The sequence below is a fragment of the Pelophylax lessonae genome, assembly GCF_965119305.1.
Source record: "Pelophylax lessonae genome assembly, chromosome: 2".
Classification (NCBI taxonomy): domain Eukaryota; kingdom Metazoa; phylum Chordata; class Amphibia; order Anura; family Ranidae; genus Pelophylax; species Pelophylax lessonae.
Genome location: NC_138769.1, coordinates 127,354,183 through 127,370,876, shown reverse-complemented (window position 1 = coordinate 127,370,876; position 16,694 = coordinate 127,354,183). Strand labels below are relative to the sequence as shown.

The 16,694-nt window shown below is 46.3% G+C and overlaps 1 protein-coding gene across 1 annotated transcript in view; it reads right to left on the bottom strand.

Annotated features, from left to right (window-relative positions):
* Window positions 1–4,038: 4,038 nt before the first annotated feature.
* DHRS13 (dehydrogenase/reductase 13) overlaps window positions 4,039–16,694 on the bottom strand; it is a 42,196-nt gene continuing 29,540 nt past the window's right edge. The window contains exon 5 of the mRNA XM_082244642.1: window positions 4,039–4,467. Within this exon, the coding sequence (XP_082100768.1) occupies window positions 4,205–4,467 (263 nt within the window). The 3' untranslated portion in view covers window positions 4,039–4,204. The remainder of the gene's footprint in view (window positions 4,468–16,694) is intronic.

Here is a 16,694-nt window from a genome sequence, read left to right as displayed (position 1 = left end):
CCCCCTATACATTCCTAAATGCTTCAAGTTCATTCAAACATTACAGTACAAATAGACAAGTATACCAGAACTTTATTGGGCCACAGAATTTTGGAGTTTTTATTAATGGTCCATACAAGACACCTACAACTGAAGTAGGTTAGCTGTCAGAAACAATTTATTGTCCTTCAGTACTTATTAGTATAAAACGCATTTGAGGAGGTAGCAGGAATATGACATTATCAGACAAAATACACACTTGCAAAAATAACTTTAGCTCCTTTAATCCAGCCATCAGCAATTGTATTGAAGATAGGGACTCAAAAATTATACTTTAGTTCAAGTAGCTGACAACAGGTTGAATGGCTTCTTATGTCTCTGGGGAGAATCCAGAAACAAGTTCTCTGGTCTGCGAACCCTCTACAGGCGGTATGAAGGGATCTCATTGTGCCTGTGAGATTCCATGGCAGAAATGGGCATAGCCAGAAACTCCACAAGAATCTTCCATATCAATTTGGGGATAGCCAAGAGATGCCACTAAGCAATTTATAACCTTTGAAAGAGGTTTATAGTAAAATGAAATCAGAAGGTGACAGATCTACTACGTCACCAATATTTAAAAGAAAAACACTGGCGCTTGTTAAGGAGTTAATTTAATAAGTCAGAGAGTTGTAACCAATAATTAAAGTGGCTGTAAACCTCAGACATGAAATATGAACAAAGCATATCCCTCTATAGTGTGTACTTGTCTCAATTAAGAGCAATGAGTGTCAATTCTGTCTGCTGCATCTTTCCTCTGCCGTCAGCATGAATCACTTCTGACAAGTTTTCTTGACACCAAAAGAAAAATGGTGACAGGGGTAGGGATCTCCAGCAGATGGACAGCCTCAGCCCTGTGCGCTGTGTAAATGTGGTGTGTTTCTTCCCTACAATCAGCTTCAAGAGCTTTCTTCACTGAGCTCTGCAGTGTGCAATTTCAGCTCTCTATCCCCTTTTTTTCTGACATCTCAGAGAAGCTTTTTAAATGCTGGCCTTTGACTGTAGAGAAGACTGCAGATAAACAGGTACAACTTATGTAGGAAGATTTGTTTCATCTCTGTGTATCACATGAGGCCATTCACTTCACTGGGTATATGTAAGAGTTTACAACCACTTCAAAAAGTTTTAATTTAGTTTTGAAATCTGACTCTGAACATCTGAATAAATGGAATGACCACCTATTACACAAATCCCCTCTTCCTTTTCAAAATAATGTCCTAGCACAATTTTGTGCTTATACCTTGTTATTGTAGCAACAAACTGCTTAAAGCAGAGCTCTGCATGTCTGCCTCCTCCCCTCTCCGCTGCCACATCTGGTGCCTACCCGGTCCCGATTCCAGCTCAGTTCGCCGCGGTGAACTGAGCCAGAATATCATGCCCCCCCCCCTTTCTGGGACACTTCACAGGTCCCAGAAGACAGCAGCCTATTCACAAAGCACAGAACGATTCATGCATTTGCAGTAGGAAGCCGGATGTGAAGCTGCAAGGCTTCATTGTTTGTTTCCTGTAGTCAAGATGGCTGCATCAGCACCTGATAGCCGATTGGGTGAGGACACCACTATATGCTTGGTAAGTACCCTAATATTAAGTTATCAGCTGCAGTATGGGTATTTTTCTGAAGGAGCCTCTAAGTTAATGGGGGATAGGAGATCTGTAGTCGAGTAGGAAGGAATGACAATGCTGGTTGGGATTTCCGGGCAGGAATGTTGTCAGGCTGAAAAGAAAGTTAGGAAGACAGTGGATTTCTGAAGGATCAGTAGGTATTTTTCTGTATTTGCAGGCTTTAAAAAAAGGGTACAATGTATTTTGCCCGGACATATACTTTAACACTGTGGGAGTTAATTTACTTAAACTGGAGAGTGCAAAATCTGGTGCAGCTGTGTATGAATCAGCTGCTAATGTTTGCTTGTTCAAATAAGCTTTGACCAAAAAAACCCTGGAAGCTGATTGGTTTCTATGCAGAGCTGCACCAGATGTTGCACCCCCCTGTTTTTTTTTTATTGTAAACCTGTAAGAGTCCATCTAGAGTTGAGAGCAGTTGAATATGCAGGCATGATCAGAATGATGCAAGGCCAAATCTCATCAAAATGACACTTATGCAACAGTGAACACAACTATATTTGGGGTGTGATGTTAAATAGGTATTTCAGCTACAGTTTCTTATATCCTGCCACAGCGTATGTAGACATCAACGTTTTGTTGCGATATTCCTGCACAGGCAGAACACAAAGTAATAAAGGTTATGATTATTGTACAAGTTGAATGTTAAGATGTTCAGCTTCGCTTTCAGGATTAGCTTGAGAGCCAGCTTAAGGAATGATTAGCGCGACTCCGAAAGTGTTAAAAGTGCAAGTGACAAATACATAGCATTGGACGAAAGTAGTATTAAATCCAAAAACCAAAAAGTGTAATATTTTGTAGCTTCCCAATTCCCAAACGTGTTGGCCACATTAGTTTGCTTTTTTTTGCACCTGGTGATCCAGCCAGCTATACACTTCCGGTCTAAAGGCCCGTACACACGATAAGAAAATCTGTAGGGAAAATTTGTCCGAAGACCGATCTGTCGATTTTTGGATTGTTAGTATGGTGCTTTTGACAGCCCACTCAGACTTTTCGGCTGACAAAATCCTGATGTGCAGGCTATATAATTTTTGTCGTCCTTCAAAACATCCGATTTTTGTCTCATTACTACAGATTTTGACGGAAAAAAATCTTAAGAGCAAGACTAGGCATGCTCAGGAGACGAAAGAACACATACAAAACAACCCAGCACATGATATCACTTCTGAAGTAGAATTCTGTCGTACGGGAAAATTTGTATGAAAATAACCTCTTCACTTTCCACATCAGACCAGCATGCCACAAAAAAACGGAGGACAGATCGTTCAATAATCTGATCGTGTGTACGGGGCTTTAGGCCTGTTGTCTCAAAACTTCCAACAAGCAAAGTCCCATTAATTTCAATGGCCCCCTATTCACATTTGAGCACTTTGTCGCATAAAGCTCAAAAATGTACATAAGCTTATTTTTTTTAGTAGATTACAAGCGTTTTGGTTAGATGTCAATGCCTGCCTTCAAACACCTGCAAAAAACGCCTGAAACTGAAATGCTCAGGTGTGAATGGAGCCTTCGGGTACCTTCACTCTATCCTTTTGAGATAAAGGTTTTACATAAATTGATTAAAGCAGACAACTGTAAACACCCTTGTGAGTGTTATAGGATTTATCTCAACCCTCTAACTGCAACTTTTGCTGGAAAGCTTGGGCTGTCAAAGGAAGTTAAAAGAACAAACTGGCTGTCTGGATCAATGGGTAAAAATAGAAGGGAAAAAAAAGCCCAAAAGGAAACTAATGCAGCCAGCACAAGAATTCGTACACTGCAATTTAATATATTTTTGTTTTTAATATTGCTTTAAATACTGGTGCTAAAAAACACATAAGATTGATGATCATGATAAAAAAACATCACAACAAATTTCAGAAAATAAAGACAACAGTCACGTTGAAAAGGCTAAACAGATCCTAAAATTGCAACAGCCATAGAAATACTTTTACTATAGTCCGCTTACCTAAAAGATAGATGTCCGCTATAGGTAAAGTCTAGTGGAATGAACTACTACTGGACATTTGCTGCCATTGTTGCTGGCTGTTTTCACACACACAAGAGTCTCACTCTTCCTGCTGTCTCTTCCCCTTCCTCCGAAATTTAAAATCAGAATTTTAGGAAGGAGGGAGAGTCAGACTTTGTTATTTTAATGAAAAACACACTGCTCAAAAACCGAGGTTATGCCACCAAAATTCGAGAGAGACATGAAAACTGTTCGATGGTTCCAGCATCTACAAAATACTGAAATAGAAGTGTTAATTTTAAAAACCATTTAGAACCTCAGCCAATCAGCTGTTTTAAAAGGAGGTGAGATCTACAGGTCTGTAAAGAGATGGAAAGTGTAGTCTACTCAAAAAAAAAAAAAAAGATTGGGAACCTTCTACAACCAGAGAAAAGTTCTTCCTAGACTCAAATGAACTTTTACTCCAGTGCTAGATAATCAAGTTTAGGTACCATATTTTAACCTTTCATTTAAACCACGCTTTGTTGGTTACTCCCCATATTATGAAACCGTAAATTACTATAAAAGGTTTAGGCAGAATTGGGAACATCCCTGCAGTTAAAGGACATGAGGAATAAATTATTTGTTCAGGCCCAGAAGATCCTCACTAACTTCCCACAGCTTCTTGGCCACAGCATCATCTCGGGCGTGAGGAGGGACCCGTTGAACCTGGCAGTTGCTAAAGTATCGTCCGCTGTACTGTTCGATTCCTTCTTCTACAGCACAGTAAATGGAGGTCTGTGCACCATCCATGGGTGTTCGGAGGAAGAGCCAAAGAAAAGGGAAAAGTGCCACCTGAAGCCAGGATGGTAAGCTGCGTCCTAAATTTGTGAGAACTACCCCTGTGAAGAGAGAGGAGAGAGATTTGCTAAGAGAATGGTTTTGTGTACTCACTACTGATACAAAATAAGTATCCTCCTGAGCACCATGTACAACTAGCCACATACGCAGATGAAACAGATGGCTACTGACAAGAAAATATAGTAATAGGATTACTGAACACAGTTAACACATGCAATCAAGGTGCTCCCCCCCCCCCCCTTCTAAATTTACAATTTTTACCTACCACTATAGCACTGATCTGGGTAACAGAATAAAAATATACACACACACGCATACGTTTTAGGTAGGTGTGAAAAAAAACTGTAAATTAGGAATGGTTTCAGAAATAGAAAAAAAGTGTTAATAGTTTATTTTAATCAATTAACAAAATGGAAATTAAACAGAAGAGAAATCCAAAACAAATTAATAATATTTGGTGTAAACCCCCTTTGGCTTCAAACCAGCATCAATTCTAGGTACACACAGGGGTTGATTTACTAAAACTGGAGGGTACAAAATCTGGTGAAGCTCTGTCAAAGCCTAACAAGCTGAAGTTATTGGCTACCATCCACAGCTGCAGATTCTACACTCTCCAGTCTTAGTAAATCAACCCCTCAGGCTGCATTCACACTTGAGCGTAGCGGTTTTTACCGCGATTTTAAGGCATTTTTTTCAGGCGTTTTTCATTGACATCTATCAAAAACGCTGGTAATCAGCCCAAAAAGAAGCTCATGTACTTTTTTCAGCTACAGGCGTTTTGAAAAACGCTCAGATGTGAACAGGGGCCATTTAAATGAATGGGGTTTTACTTGTTGGGAGTTTTGGAATTTTTTTTTTTAGCGTTTTTGGAGCTGAAAAACACTCAAAAACACCCAGGTGTGAATGGAGCCTTAGTGCACACAGCTTACAGAAACTTGGCAGGTAGGTTGTTCCAAACATCTTTGAGAACTAACCACAGATTTTCTATGGATGTAGGCTGCCTCAAATTCTTCAGTCTCCCCATGTAATTCCAGACAGAATCAATATTGAGACCAGGGTTCTGTGGGTGGTCAAGCCATCACGTCCAGGACTCCTTGTTCTTTTTTACAATGAGGATAGTGCTTAATGACATTGGCTGTATGTTTGGGGTGGTTGTTCTGCTGCAGAATAAATTAGGCCAATCACACGCCTCCCTAATGGTATGGCATGATGTATAAATATCTGCCTGTATTTCTTAGCATTGAGGACATCCTTGATCCTAACAAAATCAGACACCGTACCGTTCTCCAGCCCTTTAGCAATCAAATTCCCTCCTGCTACAGCCAGATTATTGCAAATTCTGACTTATCAGTCCAGAGTACCTATTGTAATTTTTCTGCACCCCAATTTCTAGATTTTCGTGCATAGTTGAGTCATTTAGCCGCGTCGGAGGTATAGATTTTTGCCCGCAATTCTTCCATGAAGAGCACTTCTGGACAGACTTCTCTGGACAGTAGATCGATGTACCTGGTTCCCACCAGTTCTGTGCTGACTGTACTGCTGGACATCTTCTGAGGTCGAAAGGATGCAAGCCTGATGTGCCTTTCATCTGCTGCATTGTTTCCTTGGTCGACCAATGCGCCTACTGTCCTCAAAATTTCCCATTTCTTTGTGCTTCTTAAAAAGAGCTTGAAAAGAACATCTGAAACCCCAGTCTGCTTCACAATATTTGTCTGAGGGAGACCTTGCTGATGCAAAATATCTGCTGTGTCTTGTTGCTGTGCCCAGTCTTGCCATGGTGTGTGACCTGTGACATGAAACAGTCTTTCACAACCTCACCTTTAGTAGCAGAAAGTTTGGCTGTTCCTCACAGTTTTAAGCCTCTCAAGCAGCGGTTTCTGTTTGAGTTAATGACAGTTTGTCTACATATGAAATTGATGATCATTAGCACCTGCTTGGTATAATTGTAAACTTGCACAAAGTAGGATTAGTCGGGTGTATAATTAACCAAAGTGTGCAAAAATTTATGGTGTTTGAAGCCAAAAAGACAGCAAATATTGATTCGATTTAGATTTTTTTCAAATCAGTTTGCCTCCTTTATATTTATAGAAATAAACAATTAAAATATATATTTTTTAAAGCATTTTTACCTTACACAATTTCTTCTCAACTACCTAAAACGTTTGCACAGTACTGTATGTAAAATTCTCTCTTTTTATGAGGAAATTTTACCGCTTTTTGTGTATGGTAAAAATGGGATTTTTGACTTACAGTAAAATCCATTTCTCTGATGTTCATTGACGGACACAGCTTAATCGCCATAACTGTTGGTTATACTGCCCCCTACAGGAGTAGGAACCTAGGCAGAAAAAAAGTCTGGCTACGCCCATGGGTAGTTCCAGGGGGTATACGCACTCTCTCTGCTATTGGCACTCAGTTTAGTTACAAGCAGTGCCAAAAGAATTACAACTCTGCAGAGGGGTGGGTGCCGTGTCTGTCAATGAACATCAGAGAAGTGGATTTTACAGTAAGTCAAAAATCCCATTTTCTCTTTCATTCATTGACGACAGCTTCTAATCTCCATAACTGTTGGGACATCCCAAAGCAGTGTTAAACTTGAGGGGTGGGAACACCAAAAAAATCCCCAAGGCTAAACAGTAGCTCAACCAAAACAATTGAAGCCCCCCCCACCCCCCCAAAACCCAACAATACACCCTCAAAGAGAATCAGGTCCTCTCAACTACAGCCTACAAAACTTTGCAGGCAAAAGAAGCATCCGCAGATGCCAACACATCCACTTTATAAAACTTTGTGAAAGTGTGCACCAACGACCAGGTGGCCGCCTTGCAAACCTGTGTCACTGACGCCTGATGACAGAAGGCCCAGGAGGCACTACGTGCCCTAGTAGCGTGCACCTTAACAGGGAAAGGAGAAACATGACCCTTGATGGAATAGGCCTGAATCACCGTCTGTCTGATCCATCTGGAAATGGTCGCAGAGGAAGCAGACAACCCTTTACGAGGCCCATCTGTGAGCACAAATAGTGAGTCTGACTTCCTGAAGGACTCTTTACCTGCCAGGTACATCCTAATTGCCCAGACCACGTCCAAGGCATGCAAGGCAATTTCTTTCGGAAGTTTAGGCCTGGGACACAGGGAAGGCAACACAGTGTCTTCAATCAAATGAAAATGAGAGACAACCTTTGGAAGGAACGACAGACAGGGGTGAAGAACGACCTCATCTCTGAACCACCAGGTAGGGTGAACGATGGGATAATGCCAACAGTTCCGACACCCTGCATGCAGAGGTGATAGCCACAAAAAAGGCCACCTTCTGGGACAGCGTCAGCAGGGGAATCTCCTGAAGATTCTCAAAGGCAGATATCCGGAGGACCAAAATCACCAAATTGAGGTCCCAAGGTGGCAACAGAGACTGCACTGGAGGAATCAAATGTCAGACAACCTGAAGAAAGGTACGCACCAGGGAGTGTTTGGCTAAACAAATGGCACACAAAGCCAATTTCTATTCAACCCTATATTGAAGGAAGGTCAAGATCTGAGCCACCAAGATCAGAGGATGAACCTTAAGAGACTCACACCACACAACGTATGTCTTCCACGTACAATGGTAGATCTTCCTAGAAGTAGATTTCCTAGCTTTTAACAGCATAGGAATCACTGACTCAGATAAACCTTTATACTTCAGCACCTGGCATTAAACAGCCAAGCCGTCAAAGCCAGCGACTGTAAAGCAGGATGGAATATCGGTCCTTGGGACAGCAGATTCTCCCTGAAAGGAAGCTTCCAAGGAACGTCGGTGACAAGCCACACCAGATCTGTGTGCCAAGCCCAGCGAGGTCAGTCCGGAGGCACTAAGATGACCAGAATCCCTTCTGCCTCGATCCTGCGTAGAAGTCTTGGCAGAAGCTTGAGAGGAGGGAAGACGTAAATCAGACAATACTGACCCCCATGGGGCCACCAGTGCATCTGTGGCATCCGCCAGAGGATCCCTTGACCGAGCCACAAACCTCTGCACCTTTCTGTTGACAACAGATCCACCTCGGGGGTGCCCCACCAGAGACACAACTGATGAAACACCTCCGCATGAAGGGATCACTCCCCTTGGTCCTACGCCTGCCGACTGAGGTAATCCGCCTGCCCGTTTTCCACCCTGGGAATGTGTACGGGGGTGAGGGCTGGAACAAACCATTCTACCCACCTTAGAAATGCCAGCTACCTCCAGAGCTGTCCAGGACACTTCTTTTGCCTCCTTGGTGATTGACATAAGCCACGGCCATGGCACTGTCCGATTGAATGTACACTGGACAACCCTGAAGACGATCCGAGGGCGGAACCAGGACAATCACCCCTTGAAGGAACAGGTCTTGTACCGCCCCAAACTGGTTGCATGGATGTCTGCGACTGAATCACATTCAGGATCCGATGACACAGATGAGGCGGGGGGCGCTTTTTGGTAGCCCGTTGCCCGCAAGCCACCTCCACATGGGACACAAGGGATTCCAGGACGGCCATCAGTGCATGGATGGATGATTGGTTGGGACCCGGATGGCCCCGCAGCCTCAGAGAAGGGATCAGGTGGGGAAATGTGCTCCAAAGACTCCAAGAGTCACCAGGGGGACTCCACAAAAAGTGTAACACTGCTAAGGGACAACCCCCCACAGCGCTGGCAGCACCATCCAGTCGCCAGGCACAAAGCACCAAGCGATCCTCAACAGAGAGGGAGAGGACCCCACCAGACTCACCATCCACAAAAACAGGCACTTGCAGCCACCAGGAGAATCTGCACTACACATGCAGCAATCAGGAAGTAAAATGATCCAGGAGTCAGCAGCAGTGGATAAGGAGGGGCTCCCACTGCCAAAATCAGCACCCACAGGGCTCCACTGTTATGGCATCTGGCATTTCCAATGGCAAACCATAATAAAATGGCTGCCGTGTATATAAACACACAGGCTGGATACAACAAAATGGCGGCACCACAAGGCTTACAGGGACCCAGGAGGGAGACCAGGCCTCAAGGACAGATCCAGGCAGGATGGGGGGCCCTGGCAGGAGCCCCCACCAAGTACAACCCCCCCCTCCTACAGTGTAATTCGTCCGGTCATGCACCAACCCCAGCCCCCATTGCCAGTTAGCGCCCTGCCCCATCCCAGGAAAGTGGCCAGACCACCAAAACAGCCCTAAAATGGAGGGGGCAGGATGAGGGACTTGGCAAGGGGGTGCCTGCAGGAAGGATGGGAACCCAGGGGTCTGACCATCCCAAGAAATGCTCACTTACACCCCAAAACTCTCCAAGGGAAGGGGGGACCGCTACCCACCATATCAGGCGAGCACCGCTCCAGACAGAACCCCTCTCCATTGAAATGGGGGGCTGTAGGTCATGAGGAATGATGCGACTCGGGCTGAGACCCGGTCATATGCGACCTCGCGAGGCGTTTAACTTGCAAGCTAGCCCCCGTCCAGTGGGGCTATGTTGTGGCCCACCTAGCGTGGATCTGAGGTCTACACGCGCTTGCTGGCCAGACTGGGGTGACCGCTGTATCTAGATTATCCAGCCAATCGCCCAGTCCGGGAGTTGATTAAAGATCTTACAGGGAAAAACCCAGGAGGAAAAAAAAATTTCTATCTAAAAAAAAAAATTTTGCCAGGACCAAAGATCCCAGAAAGTTAAATAGGCCCTTACTCCTGACTAGGCAGAAAAAAATAAAAATAAAAAAACTTAGTGGCAATAGCAGAGAAAGGGAGTATACCACCTGGGACTGCCCATGGGTGTAGCCAGAATTCTTTTCCTACTCCTGTAGAGACAGTATAACCCAATAGTTATGAATATCAGGAGCTGTGTCCGTCAATGAAAGAAAGAGAAAAAATAGTTTACTTCCACCTTGGACTGGAAGTGATGACGTCGCTCCGGTCCTCCAAGGCCATAGAGATAATAAAAGACGATTTAGTCTTACCGCTTTTGACTACCTGACCGCACCGTCAGACCCTTTCTCTGGCGCGCTGGTGTTAATGGTAAGCCCGACCGGCGAGCAGCGAAAGGTTAGGGTAGAACGTCCCCTCCCGCCACTTCTGGAAGCGTTCCAGTGGAACCACTTGCAAACCACAATGTATGTATGTATGCATGCATGTATGTATGTATCTATTGCGGTCGGCGAGTGCTTAACCTAGCGTATTCAGCAATGGGAAATATCGCCATTATCTGACTAATTAGGGGTTAATACCTGGGAGGGTATAAATCCAGTAACCAAAATGGCGGAAATCACGCTTCCTGAGGATGACCAATTAGGCGGAAACACGTTAAAGATATACCCGCATCATTGGGACGCAATTTCCACCAACGCCATCTTTTGGTGGAGACCCAAGCCGCACTTCTGACCATGGATGCGGGACGGTCGGCTTCCTTTACAAACCAATGCTGTATACACCAGGGGCCAGTCAAATGGGCACTTAAAGAGTGTATTTTAAGCCTTTCATCTAATTTACCAAGCAGTTTTACATTATGAGCTTCCTTCCAGTCATGATTTCCCTCTGAGTGGTATTACTGGGCTACCAAAGTCAAGCTGAACTAATTCAAGAGGAACTGGATTTTAAAGGGGACATGCCCCAAAAGCGCATCTGACCACACTAGCAATAGTTGGTCTTGTCCATTTGGGGAGTGCAAATCCATGTGGGGCACGATATGCACAAGTGGAAGAAAGCACCAAGTCTTACGTTTTAAAGAGCACCTGCACTTTTACACTGGGGAAGTTGTTTTTTTTAATGGGACTTTGATATTAAATTGATTTGAATGTGAAACATTTAGATTTGTTTACCACTGTACAGGACGCCAAGGTTGGGTCCTGGACAATCGCTATATATCTCCTGTGTTTGGGTTGTGGTCTCTTTAAGGGAAGTTGGGAAATGTTCAGGGGGTCACCCAAGACGGGTGAGAAATTCCTGGAAATAGCTAAAATCAGGAGGACTGAATCGCAGTGCTCTGTGTTGAATAGAGCGATATTTGGGACCCGGAATTTGGGGGGCTCTGTAGTGATATTCGGGTGGGAAAGAGCCCCCACCCTTGACCATAAGGGATTCCAGCACATACAGGGTTAAGACCCATGAGAAGCAGTCCTTAAGAGACAGGAAGCAGCAATAGGTGAGTGTGGGGGAGGAGTAGTTTGGTGGTTGCACCTGTCTGAAGGAGCTGCAAGTTTGCTGGAAGCTGCTGAGAGGTCTATTGAGGACTGTTTCAAACCTTGGGGTGAAGACCCATCCACAAAACCGTATGTGCCTTTTTTCTTGCTTTATTCCTTTGTGCTGAAGAAAAGCGGACTTTATTTTGTGTTTGATTTATGCACTGCTGGAAGCCTGTTTAAGTTTGCTGAAATAAAGCCTTTTTGTTTATGTTTTAAACGGTTGGGCACTCAATCCGGTGGAGCTAGAACCCCCAAACTTTACAACTGGTGGAGGATGCGGGCAGAGTGCATTTTGCAGCCGCAAAAGCCGTTTAAAAACCAAAAACTGACATTTAAAGAGACAGTATACCTATGGCATGTCTTGGGTGAAAACAGCTCAGACACTACAAACAGCAGGCATGGAGGAGGTTATTAAAGCACTGGTGCAAGCCACTGTGACCCAGCAGCAAGCCTCAGTAGAGGCAAACCGTCGCCATGAGGAAGCAATGGCTCAGCAGCAGCAAGCCCTGGCACAGGCTGTAAAGGCACAACAGGAAAGCACACGGTTGCTAGCTGCTCAGTTTACTGCCCAGCAGGAGTCCACTCAAGCACAGGTGGCTGCCTTGCAGGAGGCAGTACAGCGTTTGGCTCAGGGACGAGAGCAAGCAGTCATTGCTGATGGCAACCCAGTATCTGTGAGAGCCAGTCATTACTTGCAAAAACTGACCCCCAGTGATGATGTGGAGGCTTTTCTCACAACTTTTGAGAGGATAGCGGAGAGAGAGGGGTGGCCCCGTGACCAATGGGCTGGCATTATCTCCCCTTTCCTTACTGGTGACCCGCAAAAAGCCTACTTTGACCTTCCAACTGAGCACATCAGCGACTATGAGCGTCTGAAGGCAGAGATCTTGGCCCGCCTGGGGGTGACCACAGCTGTCCGAGCTCAGAGGGTGCACCGCTGGAGGTACAAACCTAATCGGCCACCCAGGTCCCAGATGCACGAACTGGTACAGCTGGTGAAAAAATGGCTGCAACCAGAGAAGCTGACAGGCCCGCAAATGGTGGAACGGGTAGTGATGGACTGGTACCTGCGGTCCCTACCAGATGACCTACAGCGCTGGGTAAGCCATGGCGACCCTGCAACCGCTGACCAGCTGGTAGAGTTGGTCGAAAGATACACTGTGGTGGAAGACCTGCTCGGGCCTGCCAAGCATCGGGAACCCACACATAGGGCAACCAGGCCAGCCACAGCACCTAGGAGAGAAGCTCCGCCAGACGTTGTCACCCACAAACCGGTATCTTCTTCAGCAGAACCACGGAGGTTGGTTCCTGTCCCAAGGATGGGAGACATACAGTGCTGGCGATGTCGGTCCTGGGGGCATACCCGGGCACAATGCCCACTTCAGGAGGAGCCTATGGAGTGTGGGACTGTTCGGAGAAGCTCTTTTTATGTGCAAAGAGCATGTGCCACCCATCTTGATATAGCGACCGGACAGTTTGAATGTGAACTATGGGTGAACCACCTTCCTGCCAAGGCTCTGCTGGACTCTGGTAGCATGGTAACGCTGGTACATACCAGGGTGATCGGAAGACTCGGCCCAGTAAGTAAGACTCTACGGGTAGTATGTATCCATGGGGACACCAGAGAGTACCCCCTGGTGCCAGTGACTGTTGCCTATGGTGGTACCTCTGTGACACAAGAAGTCGGGGTGGTAAGAAATTTGATACATGATGTCATAGTGGGGCGGGACTGCCCACTGTTTTTTGAACTATGGAACCAGGTACAGTGTGAACAGCCTGGACAACCAAGGGGACTGGGGACCCTCGGCCTCGAAGGAACAGAGTCTGAGGGGTCCGGGCCTGAAATCCCCACAACACAACCCCCTGATGGGGAGGTACCTGTCACTAACAATGACATTGCAGAAAATGTTAAAGTGGACGATATTGTTTCTGTTTCAGGTCGCAAGACCGAGCTGACCTCTGAGGGGGGGGGAAGTCTCCCCGTTACAGGTTATGCTGGGAGAGGATGATGAGGAACTCTCCCCACCACAGTCCCAGGTTGAGGAGAGTGAAGGGGAAACCTCCTCAAGGCCAGTGCATCCAGACCTGGACGTATCCAGGGGTGCGTTTGGCACCGCTCAATTGCAGGATCTTACCTTGGTCAATGCTAGAGAGCAGGTTTCTGTTATTGATGGGATCCCACAAATACCAGGTGCAGACCAGAGGTTTCCTCATTTTGCATTGAAAGATAACTTGGTTTATCGAGTGGCTGAAAGCCGAGGGGAAACTGTCGAGCAGTTGCTGGTTCCCCAGCCTTATAGGCGGATGCTTCTCGATCTAGCCCACAATGATGCACTGGGAGGACACCTGGGGGCAGAAAAAACAGAGGCCAGGGTAACTGACCGGTTTTACTGGCCAGGGGTAAAGGCCGAGGTTAAAAGGTATTGTGCGTCCTGTCCGACTTGCCAGTTAACTGCCCCGGTGTCCCATTACAGAAACCCCCTGGTACCCTTGCCAATTATCGAGGTACCATTTGAACGAATTGCAATGGATCTCGTAGGACCCCTGGTGAAGTCAGCAAGGGGGTACCAATATATACTAGTCATCCTAGACTATGCCACTAGATATCCAGAAGCAGTCCCTTTAAGGAAAACTTCCTCTAAGGCCATTGCCAGGGAACTGTTTCAAATGTTTTCCCGAACGGGGTTCCCCAAAGAAATATTGACGGACCAGGGCACCCCTTTTATGTCCAAAGTGATGGCGGACTTGTGCAAACTGTTCCAGATTAAGCAGTTGCGGACGTCCGTCTATCACCCGCAGACTGATGGCCTAGTCGAGAGGTTCAATAAAACTTTAAAATGCATGTTAAAAAGAGTGGTCCAGAAAGATGGGAAGGATTGGGATATGTTACTCCCTGCCCTGTTGTTTGCCATCCGGGAGGTTCCACAAGCATCAACGGGTTTCTCACCGTTTGAGTTAGTGTATGGGCGAAGGCCCCGGGGGTTGCTAGATCTAGTAAAGGAGACATGGGAAAGTGAGTCGTCCCCACACAAAACTGTGGTAGAGCATATCTCCCAAATGCGAGAGAGAGTGGCTAAGGTAATGCCGTTGGTGAGGGAGCATCTGCAGAAGGCTCAAGATGCCCAAAGAAGGGTGTACAACCGATCGGCTAAAATCAGACAATTTCAAATAGGAGACCGGGTGGCCGTCCTAATACCAACGGTGGAGAGCAAGTTCTTGGCCAAGTGGCAAGGTCCGTTTGAGATAGTGGAAAAAATGGGGGAAGTGAACTACAAGGTACACCAGCCTGGGAGAAGAAAGCCATACCAGATCTACCACATAAATTTGTTGAAACCCTGGAGAGATAGAGAACAGGTGTCTGCAGTGATAGGTGTCCAGTCAGGGGACCCTGCAGGGATTGACCTAGTGCAGGTTGCTGCTACCCTGTCTAGGCCCCAAACCCAACAGGCAAAAGAATTTCTGCAAAGAAATAGGGACATGTTTTCAGGGTTACCTGGTCTCACCAATGTCATCGAGCATGACATTGTAACCGAGCCCAATGAAAAAATCCGGTTAAAGCCGTATCGTATCCCAGAAGCTCATAGGGTGGCAGTGTCTGAGGAGGTAAAAAGAATGCTTGAGCTTGATGTCATTGAAGAGTCGCAGAGCGAGTGGTCGAGTCCAATTGTGTTGGTGCCTAAACCCAACGGCACTCTTCGCTTCTGCAATGACTTCAGAAAGCTTAATGAAATCTCCAAGTTCGATGCATATCCTATGCCCCGGATAGACGAGTTAATTGAGAGGTTGGGTCCAGCCAGGTATATCACCACGCTTGACCTCACAAAAGGGTACTGGCAGATTCCCCTAACCAAGGAGGCCAGGGAGAAAACAGCCTTCTCCACCCCGGAAGGCCACTTCCAGTACAAAAGGATGCCATTTGGTCTGCACTCTGCCCCTGCCACATTCCAACGGGCCATGGATAAAACTTTACGTCCACATCAAAGATATGCTTCCGTCTACCTGGATGACATAGTCGTCTTCAGCACTGATTGGGAGTCCCATCTTCCCCGGGTTCAGGCAGTCGTAGACTCCTTGAGAAGAGCAGGGTTCACCATCAATCCAGAGAAATGTGCAATTGGGATGGAGGAAGCCAAGTACCTAGGGTACATTGTGGGTAGAGGGCTGGTTAAACCCCAAATGAATAAGGTAGAAGCCATACAGGGCTGGCCCCGTCCCCTAACCAAAAAGCAGGTCAGAGCATTTTTGGGCATAGTTGGCTACTACCGGAGGTTTGTCCCCAACTTTGCCACCATTGCTGCACCATTGACTGACTTGACCAAAGGTAGAAAGTCAGTGATGATAAAGTGGAGCGCGAATGCCGAAGAAGCTTTTCAGAAGCTTAAGGCGGCATTATGCCAACATCCGGTGCTCGTAGCTCCCGATTTCTCCAAGGATTTTGTAGTGCAGACAGATGCTTCAAGTGAAGGATTAGGAGCGGTCCTCTCTCAAGTGGTCAATGGGGAAGAACACCCCGTGGTTTTTCTGAGTAGGAAGCTAACGACAGCAGAGAGAAACTACGCTGTGGTGGAGCGGGAGTGTCTTGCCATCAAGTGGGCTTTGGACTCCCTACGGTATTTTCTCCTAGGTAGGAGGTTTCGCCTGGTGTCAGACCATGCCCCATTGACCTGGATGAGACAGAACAAGTACACCAATGCCAGGGTGACAAGGTGGTTCCTTTCTCTCCAGGAGTTTAATTTTGTGGTAGAACACAGACCCGGGAGACAGCATCAGAATGCCGATGCCCTCTCCCGAGTCCACTGTATGCTGTCGTGTGGTGCCTCCAACACCTCCGCGTTGAGGCAGAGGGGGGGGATATGTACAGGACGCCAAGGTTGGGTCCTGGACAATCGCTATATATCTCCTGTGTTTGGGTTGTGGTCTCTTTAAGGGAAGTTGGGAAATGTTCAGGGGGTCACCCAAGACGGGTGAGAAATTCCTGGAAATAGCTAAAATCAGGAGGACTGAATCGCAGTGCTCTCTGTGTTGAATAGAGCGATATTTGGGACCCGAAATTTGGGGGGCTCTGTAGTGATATTCGGGTGGGAAAGAGCCCCC